The 24,400-nt window shown below is 34.4% G+C and overlaps 1 protein-coding gene across 1 annotated transcript in view; it reads right to left on the minus strand.

The window, feature by feature from the left end:
* LOC133192042 (dynein axonemal heavy chain 8-like) overlaps positions 1 to 24,400 on the minus strand; it is a 229,870-nt gene that overhangs the window by 125,401 nt on the left and 80,069 nt on the right. The window contains exons 28-34 of the mRNA XM_061327885.1: positions 21,362 to 21,475; positions 14,035 to 14,097; positions 12,930 to 13,168; positions 10,013 to 10,253; positions 9,700 to 9,899; positions 9,255 to 9,408; positions 7,318 to 7,481 (exon numbers count right to left, since the gene is read on the minus strand). Coding sequence (XP_061183869.1) covers positions 7,318 to 7,481; positions 9,255 to 9,408; positions 9,700 to 9,899; positions 10,013 to 10,253; positions 12,930 to 13,168; positions 14,035 to 14,097; positions 21,362 to 21,475 — 1,175 coding nt within the window. The remainder of the gene's footprint in view (positions 1 to 7,317; positions 7,482 to 9,254; positions 9,409 to 9,699; positions 9,900 to 10,012; positions 10,254 to 12,929; positions 13,169 to 14,034; positions 14,098 to 21,361; positions 21,476 to 24,400) is intronic.

Here is a 24,400-nt window from a genome sequence, read left to right on the forward strand (position 1 = left end):
TAACTCGCTTTCCGATATTATTTAACTATCAACAGATAGTTAAATCTAACATTTTCAACAAGTTTACGTTCTAACAATAATTTACTAAGGTTTTAAATATAGCGGTAAACAACAAGAAATTGGCTTATACTACAGTATGTCCAAATGATAGCCGTGCCTATCATATTCGGCCAAATGTTGTAGTTCACAACCACAGGCACTTGTTTCGGTAATAAATTTTTAACCCATAGTATAATAGTAACACAAGGTATCTAACTCCGATTTACATGGAGTACCCCCCTCCCCCAGAATCGCACTCATTTACACTTTCAGGGGAAATACACTGACAAACTGTTTATACCTATGTTTTCTACGATAATTTATCTACACAATCATATATGGCATGCTTGTCTTTATTTTCTTTAGTCTCCGTAAACAGCGTCAAAACTTTGCTCGCCGTGTGGAAAAGTCGAATTCAACCATGAAATGGTATGTGCTAATCCCGCACAGATAACAAAATTAAAAAATGAGTGGGTTTAAAAATTCAATTCCAGTGTTTAAATATTGCATGAGTAAATAGAACTTGTTTACGTCTGATTTTCCCTGAAAACATTACGTATGTTTATCCGATGTAATTTTAGAAACAGATTTTTAGCCAATCAAAATCTCTGTGCGGGATTAGCACATACCATTTCATGGTTGAATTCGACTTTTCCACTCGACGAGCAGAGTTTTGACGCTGTTTACGGAGACTAAAGAAAATAAAGACAAGCATGCCATATATGGTTGTGTAGATAAATTATCGTAGAAAACATAGGTATAAACAGTTTGTCAGTGTATTTCCTCTGAAGTGTATATGAGTGCGATTCTGGGGGAGGGGGGTACTCCGTGTAAATCGGAGTTAGATACCTTGTGTTATTATTATACTATGGGTTAAAAATTTATTACCAAAACAAGTGCCTGTGTTCACAACCGATCGATTATTTATTTTTTGTTTTGATAGTAAGCCGTGATTATGCTCTCGTCGCTTACCGATTTTTTGTTTTGATAATAAGCCGCGATTTGAAAATAAGACAGTTTTGAAAATAAGCCCCCACTTTCTTACCAAAACTTAAAATAAGCCGCGGCTTATTTTCAAGGGTTTAGGGTATTTGTTTAAGAAAATAAATAAATAAATAATAAATAAATAAAGTACTGTGACCAAGCAGAGAGCATAAATCAAAAGTCAAATTCTATTTTTGGACATGAAATAATCCATCTACTATTCATTCGTTATTTTTTTTCTTTAATTTGTCGATTTATAATTCCTTTACACAGTCAGAGTCACAAAAGCAAGACCTTTATTAACTTTGTTTTGATAATTATAGAAACATAAAGCAGTAGGTATGTGTGCAAAAATAAATTATAAATAAAAAATAGGAGCATCATTATTACAGGTAAGTCAATCCTTTCTATCAATAACGGAAACATAAATTTTGTCTATGTGCGCAAGTTTATTTATTTGTTTCTCTGATGTGTCAACAAGTTAAATTACAGTTATTTTACATGAACATGCTCCATTCAATTCATCATATGATAATTATATATTATAATATAGATGTTTGCCATTCATATTTGACTACTGCATTTAGAAGGTGTAAAAACAAAAACTAAATAAAAAAAATAAACAAAACCATACCAATTTTTATTATACAACTTACCTATTTCGACGTAGGAAATGAAGTGAGTCTACATGTATATACCGTAATTAAGTGACAGGTGGAAGCGCTTCCGTGACAAGAGAACTGACACCTATATGTACCTGCCTAAACAGTACACTGTCTTCTTGTCATTTCAAGAATCCACCCCCCTTTCCCCCTACATGACTGGCCCGTGTGTATTCAACGTCGACATACCTGAACTCCTCTCTCACCTGGTGTCTGATATTTACCTTGAATCCTACTAGGTTTCAATGAAATGCTTTTCTTATTTTCTGGATATCATTTGAACAACACTTAATTAACAATTAAAGATTTTGTACTAAGAAAATTGGTAAATGTACACTTCCATTACAGATCAAAAATTTAATAAATGGATCAAATAAAATATAGGTGAGTTTAGTCCCCCAAACTCTGTTGATTTAGTTCATTTGTATAATTTTATATAATTTTTATAGGTTTACAGTATTACATTATTGGTGTGACCAAATAAAAAAAAAAATGCGCTTGTGGTACTTCCGGATCTTCGGGTTTTCTATGTAAAATTAAAAAGAAACATTCTACTAATCAAAGAATATGCTAAATAATTCTTAGCAGAAAAATATGAACTTTGCCTCGCAGGATTTTTTTTCTTAGTAAAGGCGCCTCAAAGATACACGTAAAAAAAATTAAAAGAAATCCCCGGATCTGCCGTGATACACAAAACGAGTAAATACCTTGAATTTAATATTAGTGTTTATCGATTGCATTTAATACTTGACTATATTCAAGAAGTCAATATATATTTTTATTTATTTATTTATTTATTTATTTTATGCTCTTTGAATCGGATCTTTTTTTTGAGTGGTTATGGAACACCCCCCCCCCCTTCTTCCCCGCTGACTATGCCTTAAGTGGGATTGAGACTTTCATAATTTATTACAAAGTTTTGTCTAATTTTGCCGATGTAGTTCTATATAAGATAAATTTTGTAACAATTAATACAAAGTCTAATAGCAATAATTTACAATTATTCAGTCTGAAAATCCACTTTTCGTATTGTGGAAATTAATTTATAATTTTTTTTTTGTGTAATATGTTCCAATATGTTGTAAACAAGAGTATGTAATAATTCAATGTTATTTATTTAATACAAAGTTTAAGTACCCAATAAATATATTCACATACATTGTAAGCTTAGCATACACGCGTCTATAGTAGATACAAATTCTGTTATTGTAAATGTTTATAACATAGGCATACGTAGAAAGCAATTTCATCTCTTTGGGGGCGGGGGTCTAAAAAGAAATGTTTTGAAAAGCAAACAATGGGGGCGGGGGTCTAAAAAGAAATGTTTTGAAAAGCAAGCAAAAGAGGCTAAAGACATTATTATTGTTGATGGGCAATATAATCATTATATTTCTACTCTATACTACACATGTTGGTACACTGTAACTTATGTATATGACTGCATGCTCCCTTCTTAATCTTACATGCCTATAGTATTAGAAATACCAGAGAATAAATACAAAAGAATGGAAATGCGGTATTTTTTTTTCGGACACTAGATGATGACAGATCTAGTGATGTTTATTAATTTTATTGAATTCAATTTGTTTTGGCTGGTCTCCTTCCACATATATACATAATTTTATACAATGTATGTACTTGGAATATGTAAATACTTTCTATGTGCACGGGATATGTGTAACATATATATTTATATATAGGAGAGATTATTTAATCACAGTCCAGTGCTCAGTCTGTGGCAATGCAACTAGCAATTTCAGCAAGTCATGTGTTTAAAAAGTAATAAAAATAAAATTAATTTATATAAAATATAAATTTTAAACAAGTTGATAAAAACTTTGAGGAGAAAGCATTAACATTAAATAATAATAATGATTTTTTTTTTTTCAAATCCCACCCCCCAAATTATGACAAGTAATTTTTTTTGTAAGATTTGAATTATTAAATACAGATTATTAAAAGTGATTTTAGATACATCGCAGACTTCTAGCACAAGATATTGAATCTAAATATTTCACTTTTTTACATGGAGTTATTCCATAAAAATAATCAATGTTTGTTATGAATTTCATAAGGTTTCATTTATTAAAATAATGAATATATTTAAAGCGTTTCGTGAATCTATTGCACATGGGTGTAAAACTTTGCTTGTCTACAGAATTTTTGAGCCACCTATAAATTAAAATCTCCGTAATTAAACAATTCAAAATTCAAATTTAATGATTCGATGGAATTTAGACATTTGTATAATTACACAAACAATCGCTTAATTTGCATCATAGATTGGAACTAATCTTAAATAATTACAGTTTGAATTTGATGACGATCAGTTTTATTGACGGAAAAAACGTACATGTATTTTTTACAAAGCACCATTACCTCAAATGTTTTATCATGATAAAATTAATATATTTTAACATTTAGATTTGCGGCTTTGTAAGTAATTAAAATTATTTAACTAGTAAAAAGGAAAATTTTCGTCTTGTCAATAAACGTTTCGCATTTTGAAACAATCCTATCAGGTTTTGCGTTTATCCTATCGTGAAGATCGTTTATTAGGTCTATCGTGTTTTGCGTTTATCGTATTTTGCGTTTATCCTATCGTGCGTGTATCCTGTCCTATCGTGCGTGTATCCTATCATATCGTCCGTTTATCCTATCGTATCGTGTATCCTGTAAAGAATAACGATGCAGGTACTGTACGTGTTTTACCTTATGCCAAACCCAACTGAATAACGATCCCGACCGAAAAATGAACCGAACCGAAAATTAGAGATTTTGCACCGTGTATCAAACCCAGAAAAAATACCGCGGCGAATCAATACCGCGGTGAACCGTTTCACTCCTATAATTATCTAGCATTTTTTTAATCAATAAGTTTAAATATTCTGCACGGAGATAAACAAACAACACATAGATCTGTCAATGCGGTGCATATACCATTCAGTGAGATTACCCCATAGGATGATAATCATGTGTATATACATAAATTTGCTATTCTCAAACATTCTAACGGTCCAACACCAATTATCACCTGCACAATAACAAGAGGCCCATGGGCCACAATGCTCACCTGAGTAACTTTGGCCTTGCTGATTTTCACCTGATTTCTCTCCCCCCCCCCCCCCCCCTTATGGTACATATTGTGCCCCACCCTACCCCCAGGGGTCATGATTTGAACAATTAAAATCTACACTACCCCAGGATGCATCCTTATAAGTTTCAGCCTTTCTGGCCCAGTGGTTCTTGAGAAGATTTTTAAAGAGTTTTTCTGCATATTTCAATGTAAAACGTGGATTCCCTATTTTGGCCCGCCCTACCCCCGGGGGTCATGATTTGAACAATTTAGAATCTGCACTACCCAGAATGCTTCCACATAAGTTAAAGCTTTTCTGGCCCAGTGGTTCTTGAGAAGAAGATTTTTAAAGAGTTTTACTATATATATTTCAATGTAAAACTTGGATTCCCTATTGTGGCCCCGCCCTACCCCCTGGGGGTCATGGTTTGAACAATTTAGAATCTACACTACCCCAGGATGCTTCCACATAAGTTTAAGCTTTTCTGGCCCAGTGGTTCTTGAGAAGAAGATTTTTAAAGATTTTTACTATATATTTCAATGTAAAACTTGGATTCCCTATTGTGGCCCCGCCCTACCCCTGGGGGTCATGATTTGAACAATTTAGAATCTACACTATCTTAGGATGTTTCCACATAAGTTTAAGCTTTTGAGGCCAAGTGGTTCTTGAGAAGAAGATTTTTAAAGATTTTTACTGTATATTTCAATGTAAAACTTGGATTCCCTATTGTGGCCCCACCCTTCCCCCAAAGGTCAGGATTTGAACAATTTACAATCTACACTACCCCAGGATGCTTCCACGTAAGTTTTAGCTTTTCTGGCCAGGTGGTTCTTGAAAAGAAGATTTTTTAATGACCCAACCTGAATTTTGTATTTTTTTGATTATCTCCCCTTTGAAGGGAAGTTGGTCCTTCACTTTAATAATTTAAACTTCACTTTACCCAAGGATGCTTTGCACCAAGTTTGGTTAAAATTGGCCCAGTGGTTCTTAAGAAGTTGAAAATGTGAAAAGTTTACAGATGGATGGACGGACAGATGGACAGACGGATGGACGACGGGTGATCAGAAAAGCTCAAATGAGCTTTCAGCTCAGGTGAGCTAAAAACACAAATTATCGTTAAATAAAAATTTCGGTATAAATAATTAATTACTCTCTGTTTATAACAGGCTATAAAATCATACATATTATTAACATATTTTAATGCTTATTTATCCTTTATTTAGAAATCAATATTTCAACAAGAGGCCCAGGGGCCACATCGCTCACCTGAGCACTCTGGCTAGGAAAAAGCAGAAATCAGTTCAGTCTTGAAAAGTTTAAATATAAAACTGGTTCGGAAGGGGGGGGGGGGGGGGGGTTACTTGAACTAACTTGAATCTAAACTTCATAGGGATGCTTTTGAATTAATATGACGAATAATGGCTTTGCTGTTCTTAAGAAGAAAATTTTGATTGATATATCCTTTGTATTCCTTTGTATGATCCCCTGTTATGGCCCCTCTATTCTCCAGGGGATCATGATTTGTACAAATTTGAATCTACATTACCTGATGATGCTTTCATTTAAATATGACTAATCATAGCTTTGCTGTTCTTGAGAAGAAGATTTTTAAAGATGTTCCCTATATATTCCAATGTAAAACTTTGATCACCCATTGAGGCCCCACCCTACCCCTGGGGGTCATGATTTGAACAAACTTGAATCTACACTGAGGATGCTTCCATATAAATATGACCAATCATGGCTTTGCTGTTCTTGATCAGAAGATTTTTAAAGCTTTTTCCTATGTTTTCTTATGTAAACTTTGATCCCCCATTGTGGCCCCACCCTACCCCCGGGGGTCATGACTGGAACAAACTTGAATCTACACTACCTGAGGATGCTTCCATATAAATATGACCCATCATGGCTTTGCTGTTCTTGAGAAGAAGATTTTTAAAGATTTTTCCTATGTATTCCTATGTAAAACTTTGATTGCCCATTGTGGCCCCACCCTACCCCTGGGGGTCAAGATTTGAACAAATTTGAATCTACACTACCTGAGGATGCTTCCATATAAGTTTCATATTTTCAAGCACAATGGTTTTTGAGAAGAAGATTTTTAAATGATGCCATTAATTTTTCATGAATTCATGAATATCTCCCCTTGGAAGAAGGCGTGGCCCTTCATTTGTACAAACTTGATTCCCCTTTACCCAAGGATACCTTGTGGCAAGTTTGGTTGAAATTGGCCCAGTGGTTCTTGAGAAGAAGATGAAAATGTGAAAAGTTTATGACAACGTCGACAGACAACGGACAAATTTCAATCAGAAAAGCTCACTTGAGCCTTCGGCTCAGGTGAGCTAATAAAAACTGTTTGAGTTATTGCTTCAAAAACAAGAGGCCCATGGGCTTAAATAAAGTTTGAAAAAACTTGCAAGGTTTTGTGTGATGTTTTGAAAATTGACATGGTGCTGAAGAATTTGCCAATCCCATTAATATACACATCCCTGGTCTATGGTATCATTTTTAGATGCAATTTATTTCTAGTCAATAGAGGATCAACAAATGCATACCCTGTCAATGACTTCTGGCATAATTCGAGTTGTTCAAGAAGATGTGGCAAAAGCTGTCCAAGGGTTTCATCCCCAACACAGCACTGAACAACATTGTTGCATTCATGCGCACGCAGCATTATCTTTACCCAAGATTTGTCAATGTTTTGAAATCTTTTTGCTTCCTAAAAATTAAAGTCATCTTACATCAAAAGTAAAATAATGAGTTACATAGCATATTGTGATATTCTTTCATACAATAAAAATAGACAATAATTATATGGTCCTAGGTAATAATAACTGTAATAACCTTGCCTTAAAACTTTCAAATTTTTTAGACAAATAACAGAAAGTTATCACAAATGTTAATTTTTTTGAAAAGTAGTTCAAACTTCCAAGCCAAAGTCATGGGGTCAAAAATTACAAAACATTCCCCAAAACTGTTGTTGATAGCTCCCCTGGGCCTGAAATTGAGACCATTGAAAATTTCACCCATATTTACGTTGCCATTTTGGGCAGTCCAACAAACACACAGTCCCACATACAGTTTTGTTGTGAAAGTAGTAAAGAATATATTTAGAGGCCAGGATCACATTGTTAGTAATATTTGGAGATGGCAGCTTAAATACAAGGAGAAATAAATCAAGAAACAGCACACCTTTTTGTGTGCAATAAATATACACTTTTTCAATGGGTGGTACGTACTCTAATCATTCATCCCAATTTTTTTCAGACCAGAGAGCTACAAATCTGCAGCTAAGCCCAAACCTGTGGCCTGAATCATTGGCCCAGGAGCTATGGATCTGTCATTCTTCTGGCAGAGGGCTAAGTGATCATGTGATCAGTTAATCTATTTAATGTCTCCGAGTAGAGAAAATTTTAATGATGTGTTTTTCAATACATGACCAAATAATCCCCACCCTAAGGCCTCAATAATGGACCCAGGGGCCAAGAAATTCATAGTTTTGGTAAAAAAAAAAGGTTAAGAATTTACTTTCATCATGCAAAGAGTTTGTCTGCTAGTAGAAAATTTTATAGATATAATGCTTTTTCAATATATGCCAACCTTAACCCATCCCTGGAACCTGAACCCTGTAGTCAGCTTGTACCATGAATTGCACAATTTTATAATAGAACTCATTACTCATCATCATCTTGCTAAAAATTTAACTGCTTGATGTCTAGAGTACTGGAGAAGATTTTTGAAGATATCAGTGCTACGAAACTATAGCATTGACAAGAATTTCACACTTCTTAACCCTGTGACCTTGTTCAAATGACCTTAGCTTAGACTCAGGTCAAATTATTACTTGCCTTCAAGCTGCATGGCTCAGTGGTTAGAGCATTTGTTCTAGATTATTTGCAGAGTAAGGAGATTATCTTTACGTCGGGGGGGGTTTGAATCCCACTGTGGGATGTGGAGACCAGTCCTTTGGATGCAACAGTATAAACCAAGGCCCCCCGTCACAGTAGGTGCTGGCATGAAAAGATTTCTCACAGCTCAAAGACCCTAAATGCCAAGTACAGGTCTAAATTTGCAGCTTTCCACCAGCAAGTGGTAGCATCTCAATATGAGAGAAAAATTCTCCAAGGGACATTAAACAGACAAAAAACTACCTGCCCTCTATTGTTCAAAATATCCTGAAAATATTTTTTTGAAAAAGCTCAATACTTTTAATTCAATCTTACCAACTCCATGATCTTTATTATGTCCATATGTTCCAAGCTCCAGTTTAAGATAAAAACTCTGGTAATCAGCGACCTCTTTTTGCCAAGTCTGGACTTCTAATGTTTCTCCATGCCAGATTTATTGCTTGGACATGATATGGGATAGACAGACAAACATACTAGGTGATTCCTATATACCACCCCCCACCACCAACTTCATCTTTGGGAGAAAAGGGAAAGGGGTTACATATAGCTAAAGCTGTGTGAAAATGATTGACACATATCCTTACCTGTGGTAGCTGCTTGGCAATATCTCCACCAACAAAGACTGCTTCTAAGTACACCCAAAGATTTTGAACAATCAACCAATTCTCAAGAATGTCTGTTGTGTTAGACAGTTTTGCTACCCATTCCTGAATTGTCTTTTTAAAAGGGGCATTATACCTAAAATAATATGTATAGCATTCAGTATCAATTTAGGATCACATGCAAAGAAGGAAACTTGTGTATGATGACTAAACAAAACCAGTACTCCTGGCTGCACATCTCTATCATACAATATCCAATAAAAATTTTATATTGAGTCTTCCAACATAAAATTCAAATTTGGAGCCATCATCTTCAAATATATTAAGTAAGTGGATATGGATATGCACATACAAATGAACTTTACGAAGACAAATGGAGAAACTTTAATGTTGAGCCCTGGAGTGACAATATTTTTATATTTGAAACCTGTTGCTAAGTAAGGAGCTCAGAACCATCAAGCTGTCCTCCAGAAATGTGATTATTTCTGATGTTTCACCCCCTTTTAGTAACAATTCTCCTCTTGCTTTGAAATTAGAGAAAGAGAGAATCCTTCCAGTCCAGTCACTGACAACCTGAGCAAGCTTGGCTTCAATATCTTTCTCTTTTACTGCAGAAATGCAAACATCCTAAAAAAGAAAATCAAGTGCTACATCTTTATAAGAAATATTGTTTTTGGTTTTTCTTTTGTTTTTTATATAGCATTGTATAAAATGCATTTGGCAATTTACTAGAAACTGACCTCAATATCCTCTTTATGCTTTAGAAGAGGGGCTTTCATAATATCTCTCAGAGTGAAATTTTCAGAATCAAAGTCAAAAGTGTGGCCTGTAAGCTTGGCAATTCTATCCCAATGACGTTCTTTCATTGCTTTGTTCGACATCAACTCTAGCAGAGGGCACGATTCACTAAAGTCGTCGATTTTTTGCTTTAAATCTTGATATGCCTGCCATTCTTTAAGTGCCTTTGGAAGCCTTCTGCACCTATAACCAAAATAGAAATCTATGTTGCATCATAACTTAAAATTCAAAAATTCAAACTTCAAGTGATTACACATATACCGGTAACTGCCTTTTAAAAGTCTTTTAATTAATTTGTTCTTGATCTTGGAAAAACTATTTTCTCGTGATTTCTGTCTTGCCTTCATGTGACTAAAACAGAATATGAACTTCTATTTAAATACACTAAAGTTTAAACTGCCATAATGCTCAAGAACTAACTTTCAGTGACTTTTACAAATGCTAAATGATTGCAGCTAGTAAACATAGATGTTAATGTGAAAGCTACACTTGACCATTTCACTTTAATATGACTTCTGGTGAAGATTGATAATTGGTCTTGGGTACAATGCTTGCAAAATCTCCAATGTGTAGAAAAATGGAAAAAAAATGCAAAAGGCTGTTACTTTGAATATAAAACTTGACTATGACATAGTTTCTTCTGTTGCTTGTAGTTTTCATCTACTATCTAAATGAAAATGAAGAACCAAGACCTATTGGTAACTTACATGTATCTTAGGATTTTATGTGATATGTGACCAATTTGGTTTATATAACAAAAGAGACATTAACAGAAGCCATACATTAGTAACAATCATTATCATGCATGTTTCTTTAATCAGTGATTGACTCTGAAATCAATTAGAAATTAGAAATTGAGCATTTATGTATTAGGGAATTTTTAAAATTCTTCTCTACAAGGCACCTTCTTTGTTGCTATTTTAGATGACCCTTTAATTTATTAACTCACGAAGGAAAATTACATAAGTTGTGAAAGCTTCTAGAATACATTGGGTTCCACATAATTTTATGCAGTACTGTTTAGAATACAGTGGGTTCCACATCGTTTAAAAAGAAGTTAAAAAGTTAATCCAGCTTTCAGGGTTCGACACTAACTTTTTTACCTTGGTGGACCACAGGTCCACTTGTCAAAAATTATTGGTGGACCTTCTCAAATTCTGGTGGATCTTCATAAATGTTTGAATTAATGAATGAATTCATTACACAAGGCTTGAAACTAACATATGTACCCAGTCCAGTCAGACTAATGAATAAAGTATAAGTTTAACCAATCAACTGGAACAAATCAATTAGTCAGGAGTTTCTGAGCAACATTCTTTAATATATTTTCAATATTTTAAAAAAAGAACACAATCTATATATTCAAAATATTTGTTATTTTAATATCATTTATTTACAATGATAAAAACCAGCATTTATTTTGCTTCCAACGGTAGATAAAATTTAAAATCCCAATAATTAAGTTTTACATATAAACGAGTGAATTTTTCATGTATCTATGGCTAGAACAATTTTTTACTACGATGCAAAACGACCAAAGTATATCTATTTATTTATTATTTTTTTAAATTATTATTTATTCAAATAAACTGCAATTATTTGATTCTTAATTGTGATTTAATATATAGCAGAAAAAAAGAAAATGCAGATAACATGTTCATAAAATATAAATCATGCCTGTTTGAAGATCTAAAAAAATAAACAATGCATAAATGCAGCTGTCAATCAATTCTAATCATCTCCAAGCCTGGCCATCAGTGTGCGTTCAGGAGTGAAGTGATTTCCTGTTACCCAGTGTACATTTTCACACCTTTCTGTGCATTAAATAAACAAAGGACAGACTGACTAATTTGGCACGAATTTTACATGCTTCTTTTTCAAGGTCCGTGTTGAATGTTCTTGCGTCTCAATGTTACTGTTATTGTAGTCATCAATATTACATGTAAAATATATACTCAACTAAATATTTACCTAAAACAAATTTTACCATATTTATTTATTGTTAATATGTCGGTTTATAGAAAAAACGGAATTTTACTGTGTATTTTTCAATACGGTGTTTAAATTTTAAGTGGACCTACGGTCCAGCTAGTCCAGAACATTTGGTTGACCTTCCAATTTTTTGGTGGACTCGGGCTTTCTGAATTTAAAAACAAAGCACAAAACCATTTTGTGCATGCAGTCAAACCTCATTATCTTGAACTTGATGGGACCAAGAAAATACTTCCAGATATCCAAGGGTTTGAGATATTGAGGGTAAATAACATGAAGAAAGGTTGGGAGTTCCAACTCATTCGATGTATCCATCACATTTGAGAATTCCAAGTTCAAAATAGAATAATAGGAAAGGAGGAAAAATGTGATAGCTAGACCAGACCCGGATTTGAACCCTGACCCCCTGAATCTCTCGTCAGGTGCTCTAGCTACCAGAGCAATCTGGCCACCAGCAATCAAACCCATCTGCCTGCCACAAAAGCAAAGTTCAACTGTATTTCTTCTCTATAATTTCTTTACATATTCTGATGAGAAAAATACCAGAATTCTGCATTTACTCTGATAAACTTGTTTTGACAATTATTATTTATGGTTCTCACCAACTTTTGTTTATACAGTCTGACACTTCACTAGTTGAATACAATGAGATGATTATAGATATAGCTGAATGTATGCATGCACCTTAACACCTGCAGTTTTACCAAAACTGAAATACTTGACGTTGTGTGAATATGAACTTCTTGATAATTTTAAAAACATAACATAAACTTGACACGTTTTTATCATCATTGTTTTTCCTAATTCTTGTCTACATGTATCTCATAATTTCCCTTACTTTAAGCCAGAGCCACATTTCTATTTTACCTGTTTTGCATGTCATTTAGTTCACTGTTGATCTTTTCAATATCCACTTCAGTCCAAAGAATATCAAAGTATCCATTAATGACCGTCATAACATTGGAATACAATCCATATAGCTTTTGTAGAAGCCCTAGTTCTTTCTTGATTCTCATAAGACCTGGATACTCTGTTACAGAGAGCCCAAAAAGCTGCTCTCCAGCAGAGTATATTCCATATTTGTTGAACAACTCGTCAAACTGCGACTGCAAATAAAAGTAGAAAAATATAAATAAATGTTCAAACTAAATCAGATTTTGCGGCTTATTCAGTTAGCCAAAGATTCACATGAACATTTATATCAAATTATTTTTATTAAAAAAAACAAAAACAAAGACACCAAGAGGCCCATTACATAGGCACTGCCTTTTTAAATGTTCAAACCCTAAAACATGCTACTACCCCATTGAAATAAATGACTTTCATGTGCTTTTTGTTTCGTGCAACCCATGTACCATTTCATGTAAACCATGTGTCATTTTGTGAAAAATTTGCAGCAATATATGCATGCCTCTAAGGGTTTCATGCAAACAGTGTGGCAAGCAAGCATGCAATAAAATGTGCTACTTTCATGATTTTCTTGATGTAACTTTCATAATAAGGATAGTGCAATACTCTTTATATCAATAGGGATTATCTCCATTAAAACAGATCTTTTAAAAAAATATATATCATTTTAAGGTCACAATGACCTTTTTGTAGGGTGTGACACAATATCTACCTAAGATGCATTATTAATTGACCAAGGTTAATGATTCTAGGCAAGGTCAAATAGTTTTCCATTTATGAGCCTTAGAGGATTTCACCATATTTAGCCATATCATCTTAATTAAAGGTGACAGTGACCTATTTTAATGTGCAACACACCTTCTACCTGAGAAGTATCAGCTGAAAAAGTTTTATTATTCTAGGCCTGATAGTATTTAAGTTATGAGTCAGACAAGAAAAAGCCAAAATGCCATACCATAAAACATCTTGCTTAAAACAGGTACATAACCCATCATAGCATCTGATCACCTAACTCAGGTGACTTAAAAAGTAGACTCAAATAAGCAGAATGTTCCATACATACCTGATACACAGTCAAACGGTCGTTGGCCTCTGTTGGAGAGATTCCTTCACACATAGGTCCTTCCTAAGAAACATAAATCTGGGTCAACAATGCTCACATGTAACACAATACTCTCTCTATCCTCAGAACACATACAGAGGGCGACTTTATCTGGGACTTGGGTTCATACCCTTATTACATCGTAAGCGTAATTATGAAAACTATAATTCAGAAAATTCAGAGTAGAAATGTGAGAAAGCAAAACCAACTCACCAGTATTGTCAGTCCGTGCTCATTGGATGTGTGCAGAGTTTAATAAATTGAACACACCCGGTGAGACATAAACATGAACAATAACAGAGCTCATGCCCTGTTTAAAAAAAAAAATTTACGTTTTCACCGGGTGTGTTCAATTTGTTTAACTCTGAACACAACACTGGACACGGACTTACAATACTGGTGAGTTGGTTTTGCTTTCTCACATTTCTACTCTGAATTTTCTGGATTATGGTTTTAATATTTTTCATTATTACACAACAAAATTTCTACTTTTCTTGAGTATTAAGGATAAAGTTTACTTTGTGAAAGTGCAAAAATGTGTCAATCAAATGCGTCCTGAAATTCGTAGTTTTAATAATTCCAGATAAAATAAGTTTTTTATTATATTTGCGTGTGAAATGCTATAGCTACATATAACTCGTGATATTATACAGAAAATTTGAGAAAATACAGCTAAACTTCGAAATCTTGAACACGGATATCTTGAATACCCCAGATATGTCAAAGTAAGACCACGGTCCCGACGAAATTTGCTTTATAAATGATTAAAATAATCCCTCTATGTTGAACACAGTAATGTCAAATACCCCTGTTATCTCGAAGTAAAATTGTGTACCCATTCATTAAAATCACATGCGTTATCTCGAAGTCAGGATAATTTTCCACAAAAGTGCGTGTTTCTTCTTTTGCATTTGATTTTATTATGGTAAAATCTTTTCTTTTAACTGATTATACACGTATGATTATGTTCTTCCAATAAAAAAAATTGTATATTTCGTTTGCGTTATTCTGACAGCGACCAGTTTTAAATTTACAATGCATAGATGATATCTGGCTATGTATACATGGGAAACGATGCTAGCGGTTGACTTGCCGGGTAGTTAAAAGGATTATACAACTGTGCATATTATACAAAGTATTGTTTTGTGAATTAAAAAAGAGGACATTAAAATCTTTTTAATGTTAAATACATGAACATGTATATTAAAGAAATTGTATACAGAATTTCAAAGAAGAAGGAATTTGACATGTTTCTACTATTAAGTGCATGTTCACTGCACGAAGTTTATTTGAAGTTCATTAGAATTATAACCCTCGATATGTCGAACCCCTTGATATCTCGAAGTTCATCAATGGTCTCGTCAACTTCGAGATAACGAAGTTTAACTGTATTAACATCAAATCCGTGTCCAGGCCCCTTTAATAAATGAATGCAACTTCCAGCACCACATTATGGAAGCGGAAAGCATGTTGTTAAGTACATACGCAACCTAGTTTGAACTTTATTGTCTTTTTCCCTGGATTTCATAAGTTCCGATACTTAAAGGAATTGTGTGCTACATTTTTATGTCTATATATGCTGTTGTACGCTTCTTCTAAAACAAGATTGGATAAACAAAACATCTAGAATATATGTTTAGTAATTTTTGTGTATTTTTCTTTGAATTATACAAGAATTTTCATCAATATCTTTTCAAAACCCCTGCATAATGCATGCTGATCTTTTGTCTACAAACTTCTGATAGCACTATAATCTTAAATTAAGAATATCTTGAAAATTTATCAGTAGGTAAGGTACGTTGCATATGTCTTTAAGTGCATTGACAAGACTTAATTATGAGGTGATCTACATAAGGCTATATAAATTTAAAATTTAGATTCTCATCCCAATTTGCTAAAAAATTGGGGCAGGTGGGCGGATTTATTTTTTATTACTGAAAACATCTACATAACACTCTTTTCACACAAAATTTTCACATTATGTTAATGCCAATATGAAGATTTTATTATTTATTGTTTTAAATATCTACAGAAGATTCTTGTTATAGAAAACTAAATATTTATAGTTTTTATAACCGTACGGTAATGAATTTTCAAGTACACAGATACGGCACATGCCACACAAAATGGGGTGCGAATCCCATAAACTCCATATGCTGCATGTGGTAGTCACAACTTCTCACCGGCCTTTCTCCAAATGCCTTTTAGTATTACCAACAACTCCTTTGTTTTGTGTGAAATATCACAGATTTCCACTGTCCTCATACTTTCGTTCTTGAGACTTGACATGTTTGACATTTAAAAAATATGACATTTTTGCAAAACTTTTTTTTTGTCTAAAACTGTAAAATATTCTACTGAAAAGCCTATATTGAACAGTTTTAAGATTTACCATTTTTTATAGCACTATAATCATCTGAAGTCTGCTGACAATCTTTTTTTTAAGTACATAATTACAAACAACTGGCTATATCATTATATCTTGACTAGATGTCATTTTCTTTGTCTGTTTTTACTTCGTTAAAATCTCTTCAAAAACTTGCTCATGCCAGTGATGGTATCTAGATGTATTTATGTTATTTTTGCTTTTCTGCCTTCTATATACTGGCAAATTATCTCTTTCCTCACATATTTTAAACTACTTTTATTGCCGATTTTTCTCCATTCTTCACATGGCTTTTGTGCTATAAATAGCCCCCGTGACTTTTAATACAGACGGGAGATATAACTCTTAAATTTTGATTCTGACTCTTGCTGAGTAAACATACATGTAAATACTTTTCATTCCCCAAAACCAAAATAAATAACAACGGGGCGGGGAACTTTGAGAGGGGTGGGTGGGGATGAGAATCAAAAGTTTAATTTTACCTGGCTTAAATTTTGTTTTATACTTACAAGAACATTTCATGGCATTTAATTTGTAAGACATCAATGGATTAATTCTTTTAAGTAATTTATTTTTCTTTAAACTTGAGCCTTAGAAAGGTCGTTTTGTTAAATTGGGCAACCCCAAAAGTTTTGAAAAAAAAAAAAGAGGCCCAAGGGCCTAGAATCACTCTTCTAAAAATTTACTTACTTATAAGCTCATCTGCTTTAAGCCTCGTGGTAACCTATCTATAAGGATAAAGCCTTGAAATTCCAAAAGTATGTCAGCATGCAACAACTGACAAAGTTTGATAATTACAAGCTAATTAGTATCTGAAATATCTAAATTTAGTCTTGAAGTTGCAAAAGTAGGTCACATTGACTCACTTTTTGGTTGATACACTCCAAGGACTCAAGATGCATCAACTTACAAAATTTGATGATTCTAAGCCAATTAGTATGTGAAATAGCCATCAAATTCCTAAAAATATTCAAATTAAGCCATGAAATTGCAAAAGTAGGTCACAGTGACCTATGTTTTGATTGACACACTTTGAGGACTCAGGACGCATCAACTGACAGTTTGTTGATTCTAAGCCAATTTATACTATCTGAAATAGCTATCAAATTCCTAAATGATGACCTACTTTTTAGTTTACACACTTTGAGGACCCAAAATGCATCAACTGACAACGTTTGATGATTCTAAGCCAATTAGTAACTGAAATAGCCATCACATTCCAAAAGTAGGTCACGGTGACCTTTTTGGTTGACACACTCTGGGTACCCAAGATGCATCAACTGACAAAGTTTGATAATTCCAAGCCAATCAGTATCTGGAATATTCAAATTAAGCCATGAAATTGTAAAAGTAGGTCACGGTGACCTACTTTTTAGTTGACACACTCCGAGGACTCAAGATGCATCAACTGACAAACTTTGATAATTCCAAGTCAATTAGTAACTGAACAAGAGGCCCAGGGGCCACATCACTCACCTGAGCACTGTGGCTAGGAAAAAAGGAAAAATCAGTTTAGTATTGAAAAGCTTAAATGCATAAGTGGTCCCAACCTACCCCTAAACGGGAGTTGGGAGGGGGGAGGGGGATGGTTTGAACAAACTTGAATCTACACTAACTAAGGATGCTTACATAATTTTTTGACTAACTGTGACCTTTTTCTCTACAAGTTTGAACTTTCACTGAGGCCCCATCCTACCCCTTGAGGTCATGATTTGAACAAACTTGAATCTACACCAACTGAGGATGCTTCCATATAAATTTGACCAATCATAGCTTTGCTGTTCTTGAGAAGATTTTTGAAGATTTTTCCTATATATACCTGTTAAACTTTGATCGTCCATTGTGGTCCCACCCTACCCCTGGGGGTCATGATTTGAACAAACTTGAATCTACACCACCTGAGGATGCTTCCAAATAAATATGACCAATCATAGCTTTGCTGTTCTTGAGAAGAAGATTTTTGAAGATTTTTCTTATGCATTCCTATGTAAAACTTTGATCGTCCATTGTGGCCCCACCCTTCCCCCTGGGGGTCATGATTTGAACAAACTTGAATCTACACCACTTGAGGATGCTTCCATATAAATTTGACCAATCATGGCTTTGCTGTTCTTGAGATTAAGATTTTCGAAGATTTTTCCTATATACTCCTATGTTAAACTTTTATTGTCCATTGTGGCCCCACCCTACCCCCAGGGGTCATGATTTGAACAAACTTGAATCTACACTACCTGACAATAATTCCACATGAGTTTCATCTTACCTGGCCCATTGGTTCTTGAGAAGAAGATTTTTCAATAATGCCATTAATTTTTTGCTATTTCGTAATTATCTCCCCTTGGAGGAGGACGTGGCCCTTCATTTGAACAAACTTGAATCCCCTTCACCAAAGGATACTTTGTGCCAAGTTTGATTGAAATTGGCCCAGTAGTTCTGGAGAAGAAGATGAAAAGGTGAAAAGTTTATGACAACAACGACGACAGACAACAGACAAATTTCGATCAGAAAAGCTCACTTGAGCCTTCAGCTCAGGTGAGCTAAAAAGCCATCAAATTCCAAAAGTAGGTCATAATGACCTACTTTTTGGTTGACACACTTTGAGGACCCAAAATACATCAACTGACAAAGTTTGATGATTCTAAGCCAATTAGTAACTGAAATAGCCATCACATTCCAAAAGTAGGTCACGGTGACCTTTTTGGTTGACACACTCTGGGTACCCAAGCATCAACTGACAAAGTTTCATGATTCCAAGCCAATCAGTATCTGGAATATTCAAATTAAGCCATGAAATTGTAAAAGTAGGTTATGGTGACCTACTTTTTAGTTGACACACTCCGAGGACTCAAGATGCATCAACTGACAAAGTTTGATGATCCTATGCTTCAAAGTGTCCAAAATATGCCTCCAAAACAATTTGAAAATGATTACCTGTAAATTCCATAAGTAGGCCACTGTGACTTATTTCTAATAAATCTGTTTTATGGCCCCTAGGTGTATCAACTTACAAGATTTGATGATTCTAAACCTCTTAGTTTCTGAAATAATGACCTTTAATGTTCAGAAAATTATAGCCATAAAATTCAGAAAGTAGGTCATGATGTACTACTTTTTTGTCGACACACTTCGAGGTCGTGAGTTCAAATCTCGGCCGCGACTGACCTAAGTCGATAAAAAATAGGTGGCAACCGTTCCTTCACCATGCGCTCGGCACTTTGAAGTGAAAGTTGCAGGTCCTTCGGATGAGACCTTAAAAACCGAGGCCCCGTGTCAGTGCAGGCGTTGGCACGATAAAGATCCCTCACTGCTCAATGGCCCTGAGTGCCGAGTAAAGGTCAAAATTTGAAGCCTTTCACCGGTATAAGGTGACGTCTCTATATGAGTGAAAAATTCTCCAATGGGAACGTTAAACAACATACAATCAATCAAGGTCCCATGATGCATAAACTGACAAGTTTTGATGATCATAGGCTTCAAAGTATCCAAGTTAAGCATCAAAATTAAAATGAATACCTGCAAAATTTAAAAAGTAGGTCACTGTGACCTACTTTTGAGTCAACAATATGAGGTCCAAAGATGCATCAACTGTTAAGATTTGATGATCCTAGCTAGGTCTTATAGTGGGCAAAATATCAAAGATTAAACAAAATGTAAATTTTGGTCAACTTTGAAGTGACCTTGAGACCATGCCTTTGCCCCAGGGTAATCCCATGAACAACTTTTTAATCTACATCATATCCTCATCCTTGTATGTAAGTTTGGTGATTATCTGCCCTGTGGTTCTTGAGAAGATTTTTTAGCAACCAGTACTTTTGCTTTTATTTCCCTGATTATATCCCCTTGTTTAAGGGTCCCATCCCTGTTTTTAGTACAAATGAGAGCCCTTGGGCCAAGGATATTATGCGAAAAATTTGACAAAAATTGGTCAAGGGGTTCTTCAGTTATGGCCCATTTTCCAAAAAGTTGACGCACAACGCACAAATGGCCATAGCTCAGAAGAGCTAAAAAGTATAACCTATCTTCTGTAAATTATGGTATTGAATATTAAAAAAAAAGGGGGGGGGGGGGCATCAATTTCTTTTATTATGAAAAAATGTGTTATTCTAATAGCATTTACCTGAAAATCTGCAAGTATCTAAAGGAGACCTATAATTTTACTTTTTATCTCAGAATGGCCAGTTTGTCGCCCACTTGGCGCAGTGGTTAGAGCGTCTGCTATAGAGTCGCGAAGTAAGGAGTTGATCCTTACGTCGCGGTTTGAATCCCACTGTGGGACGTGGAGACCGGTCCTTCGGATGAGACCATTTAAACCGAGGTCCCGTGTCGCAGTAGGTGCTGGCACGAAAAAGATCCCTCACTGCTCAATGGCCGTAAGTGCCGAGTATAGGACAAAATTTGCAGCTCTCCACCGGCAAGTGGTGGCGTCTCCATATGAGTGAAAAATTCTCGAGAGGGACGTGAAACAACATACAAACAAACAAACAGAACGGCCAGTTCATTTTCAAGTAGGTTGCCATTTGGCGACCTTGTCCTAAAATCTTCTTTGACCCTGAATCTCAAGCTGCTGTACTTTAACTATTGATTCAACTGTTTGCATTACTTTTAAAAGTAAAACTCATAGGGAAACTAAATATCACATATTAGTTGCTCTTTAACTTAACCAAACAGTATATTTTTTTAAATCTTAACAAAGAAAAATGATCATTTTACAATATTTGATGTATTTTTATACTTAATAAATCTCCATCCCCATCCCCTTTGAGATACATATATTCTCAATGTTCTGTATAAATGCAAGCACCATGGGCACTTACTGAAACGAATATGAGTTTGTCAATGGTTAGGCTTCTCCTGGATATGTATCCAGATAAACATAAGATGGTAACTAAAAAGAGCTCTTACAGTTGCATAGCTTAATCCAAAGTCAGTAACATCCTTCTGAAAAATTTCTACAGAAGTCAGAAGTTCAGATTTGAATCCTGGCTGCACCCGTACCAATTCATCTTGGATCTTGTTCTATAAAATATTAAAATCATTTTTATCTACGCTATAGAAATAAACATAAATTAAGAAATATACAAAGCTTTATAACTGTTGAAATTGACAATAAATGGTTAAATCTTCACAATAAAACTATAGATATTGTGAGTGAACTCACAAAATGATAACACACCTACACTCCTAGAATTTATGTAAATATATTACAACTGTTTTCTCTATGATAAGTCTTTGAAAGATTTTTGTGTTCATTTCTCGTTATTTACGACTGTAAATTTTGCCAAGTGAAAGGTCAAATGCGTATTATGCTTGTCAATCTCCCATGGATGTCATTGTGTCTGATGTCAGTGAGCGTAGACTATGGAAATTAACATGGAATGCCTCAAGTGTTTTATATCCATTAGACAGCATTTTTTATTTATATTTACATTTTTGTTTCACATATAAATGTTAATATAAACCAGAAGTCTCTGATGAGAATGTAGCTCTACTGGTTGTACTTATAAAGGAAGATAAAAGTAGCACTTGGACGTGAAACTTTGCCAATAAATAGAATAATGATCCTTTGTTTAGTCTGTTTTTGTGGCAAGATTTATTGCAATCAGAATAAAACTGTAGGAGGAGTAGCCTTTTAAAATAATTTTACAGAAATTTCGATTTTAGTAACCATGGCAACATCATTCAACAAAATCAAAAAGCAATAATGAAATTATGTATCTTTGTGTAGTCTACTTGTATGCCAAGTTATACCGAAATCAGACAAAACATATAGTAGGAGTAGCGTTTTGAAAGTATTTCAAAAAATTCCTATTTTTAGTAACCATGGCAACACCGCTCATCAAAATCCAAAACTGGTACAGAGAATTATGTACCTTAGTGTAGTTTACTTGTGAGTCAAGTTATACTAAAATCAGACCAAAACTGTAGGAGGAATAGCATTTTGAAAGTATTTCAAGGAAATTTCTATTTTTAGTAACCATGGCAACACCGTTCAAGGATACACAGTTACATATCTTTGTGTAGTCTACTTGCAGGGTTGTCTTTAAGACCCGGGAGCCAGGGAATATCCCGCCTATAATTATGTAATCCCCCGGTTATTTCAGTATTCCTCCTAAACTCCCCAGTAAGGGAGGAACCCCAGTTCCCCTTCTACTTTTTAAATGTCCCCTTTTATTTCAATTCTTAGGGACAACCCTGTACTTGTATGTTAAGTTATATTGAAATCAGATCAAAACTGTAGGAGGAGTAGCGTTTTGAAAATCTTTCACAGAAATTTCTAATCTTAGTAACCATGGCAACACCGTTCATTGAAATCAAAAACCGATATATAGAATTATGTATCTTAGTATAGTCTACTTGTGTGCCAATTTACACTGATATCAGACCAAAACTGTAGGAGGAGTAGCATTTTGAAAGTATTTCACAGAAATTTCTATTTTTAGTAACCATGGCAACACCGTTCATTGAAATCAAAAACCGATAAAAAGAATTATGTATCTTAGTGTAGTCTACTTGTGTGCCAAGTTATATTGAAATCAGACCAAAACTGTAGGAGGAGTAGTGCTTTGAAAATTGTTTACAGACGGACGGACAGACAGACACTTTACTATCGCATAAACTCTGACCAGTAGAACTAAAAATCACTGTCTAGTTTGTTGGGTATGTCAGGAACAGTAACAACAGTTGGAAATGTGGGATGATTAATGCATGACAGGTTTCACCCATTACGCAATTTTTCCCATGTTTCCAACTGTCATTAATGTCCTGGTATACCCAACAAACTAGACAGTGATTCCTTAAACAAGCTTGAGTCCTGCTCACATCATATATAGTTGTGGATTACACAGCAACTGTTCAATAGACAAGAATAAAAAATGTGAAGTACTTTTATTGTAATGATTAATATAGCCATTTGTGACAAAATTTCTTTCAAAGAGCAGATCGAGTTTCTCACACGATTCACATGATCTTCATTACAATGTTAATACTACCACAGACATGCTTTTTTCAGCATGGGATTAATTTCCACTGTAAGTGGTTACAATTTTTCTGTAGCAATTGTTGCAGTGTACTTAAAATACTTAAGGACATACAATGACAATCCAAGAAATCTGCATGATCCTCTATTCGCTGATTGAACAGATATTGTGATTCTGCAGAATTACGAACCCATGGAAAAAAGTACATTTACAGAAAACCAAATTGTCCTTCATCAAGAAATTTGTTGATTTGTCCATGCAAACAATGGCATTTTCCTGACCTCATGAATGTCTGCCACAAGTATATGACATATTATCAATTAACAATATTTAACTTTCATTAATGTCAACTTGATACATCCCAGTGAACTTGAAATAAAAGATACCACAGAGTCTGACACATCTGATTTATATTTGGATATTTTACTAGAAAAAGATGTTAAAGGTAATCTTTCAACAAAACTTGATGATAAACAGGATGACTTTAACTTTTCTATCATCAACTTTCTTTACTTACTTATCAATTTACCCTTATCACCTGCATATGGGGTTTATGTCTCCCAGTTGATTCGATACGCAAGAGTATGCTCTAGATCTATAGACAAACAATTTCTAAAATGAGGCAAGCTATTAACAAATAAATTGATGAAACAAGAACATCAACAGTCTCATTTAAAGTCATCATTTTTAAGTTCTATGGTCGATACAATGACCTTGTCAGCATGCAGTCTATCACTGTTTCAATGAACTTTTGAACTTGATTACTGTTCGTTATCTCCATATTTCACCAAAAGATCAAATGGTACTCTTTCATTGTAGCTTAAAATTTTAAGCAAAGTTTATTTCATACAATTTGCCTAACTAAGCCCTTCCCCCCTTTGCTTTTGTTTACGTTTACCAATATTATGCAATAGACATGCTGATTTTCATGTCCATCAGTCATTGGTCAATAGGTCAAGAATAG

This window comes from Saccostrea echinata, unplaced genomic scaffold, assembly GCF_033153115.1.
Source record: "Saccostrea echinata isolate AGI-Se365-2 ecotype Australia unplaced genomic scaffold, CSIRO_AGI_Sech_v1 ptg000025l, whole genome shotgun sequence".
NCBI lineage: Eukaryota > Metazoa > Mollusca > Bivalvia > Ostreida > Ostreidae > Saccostrea > Saccostrea echinata.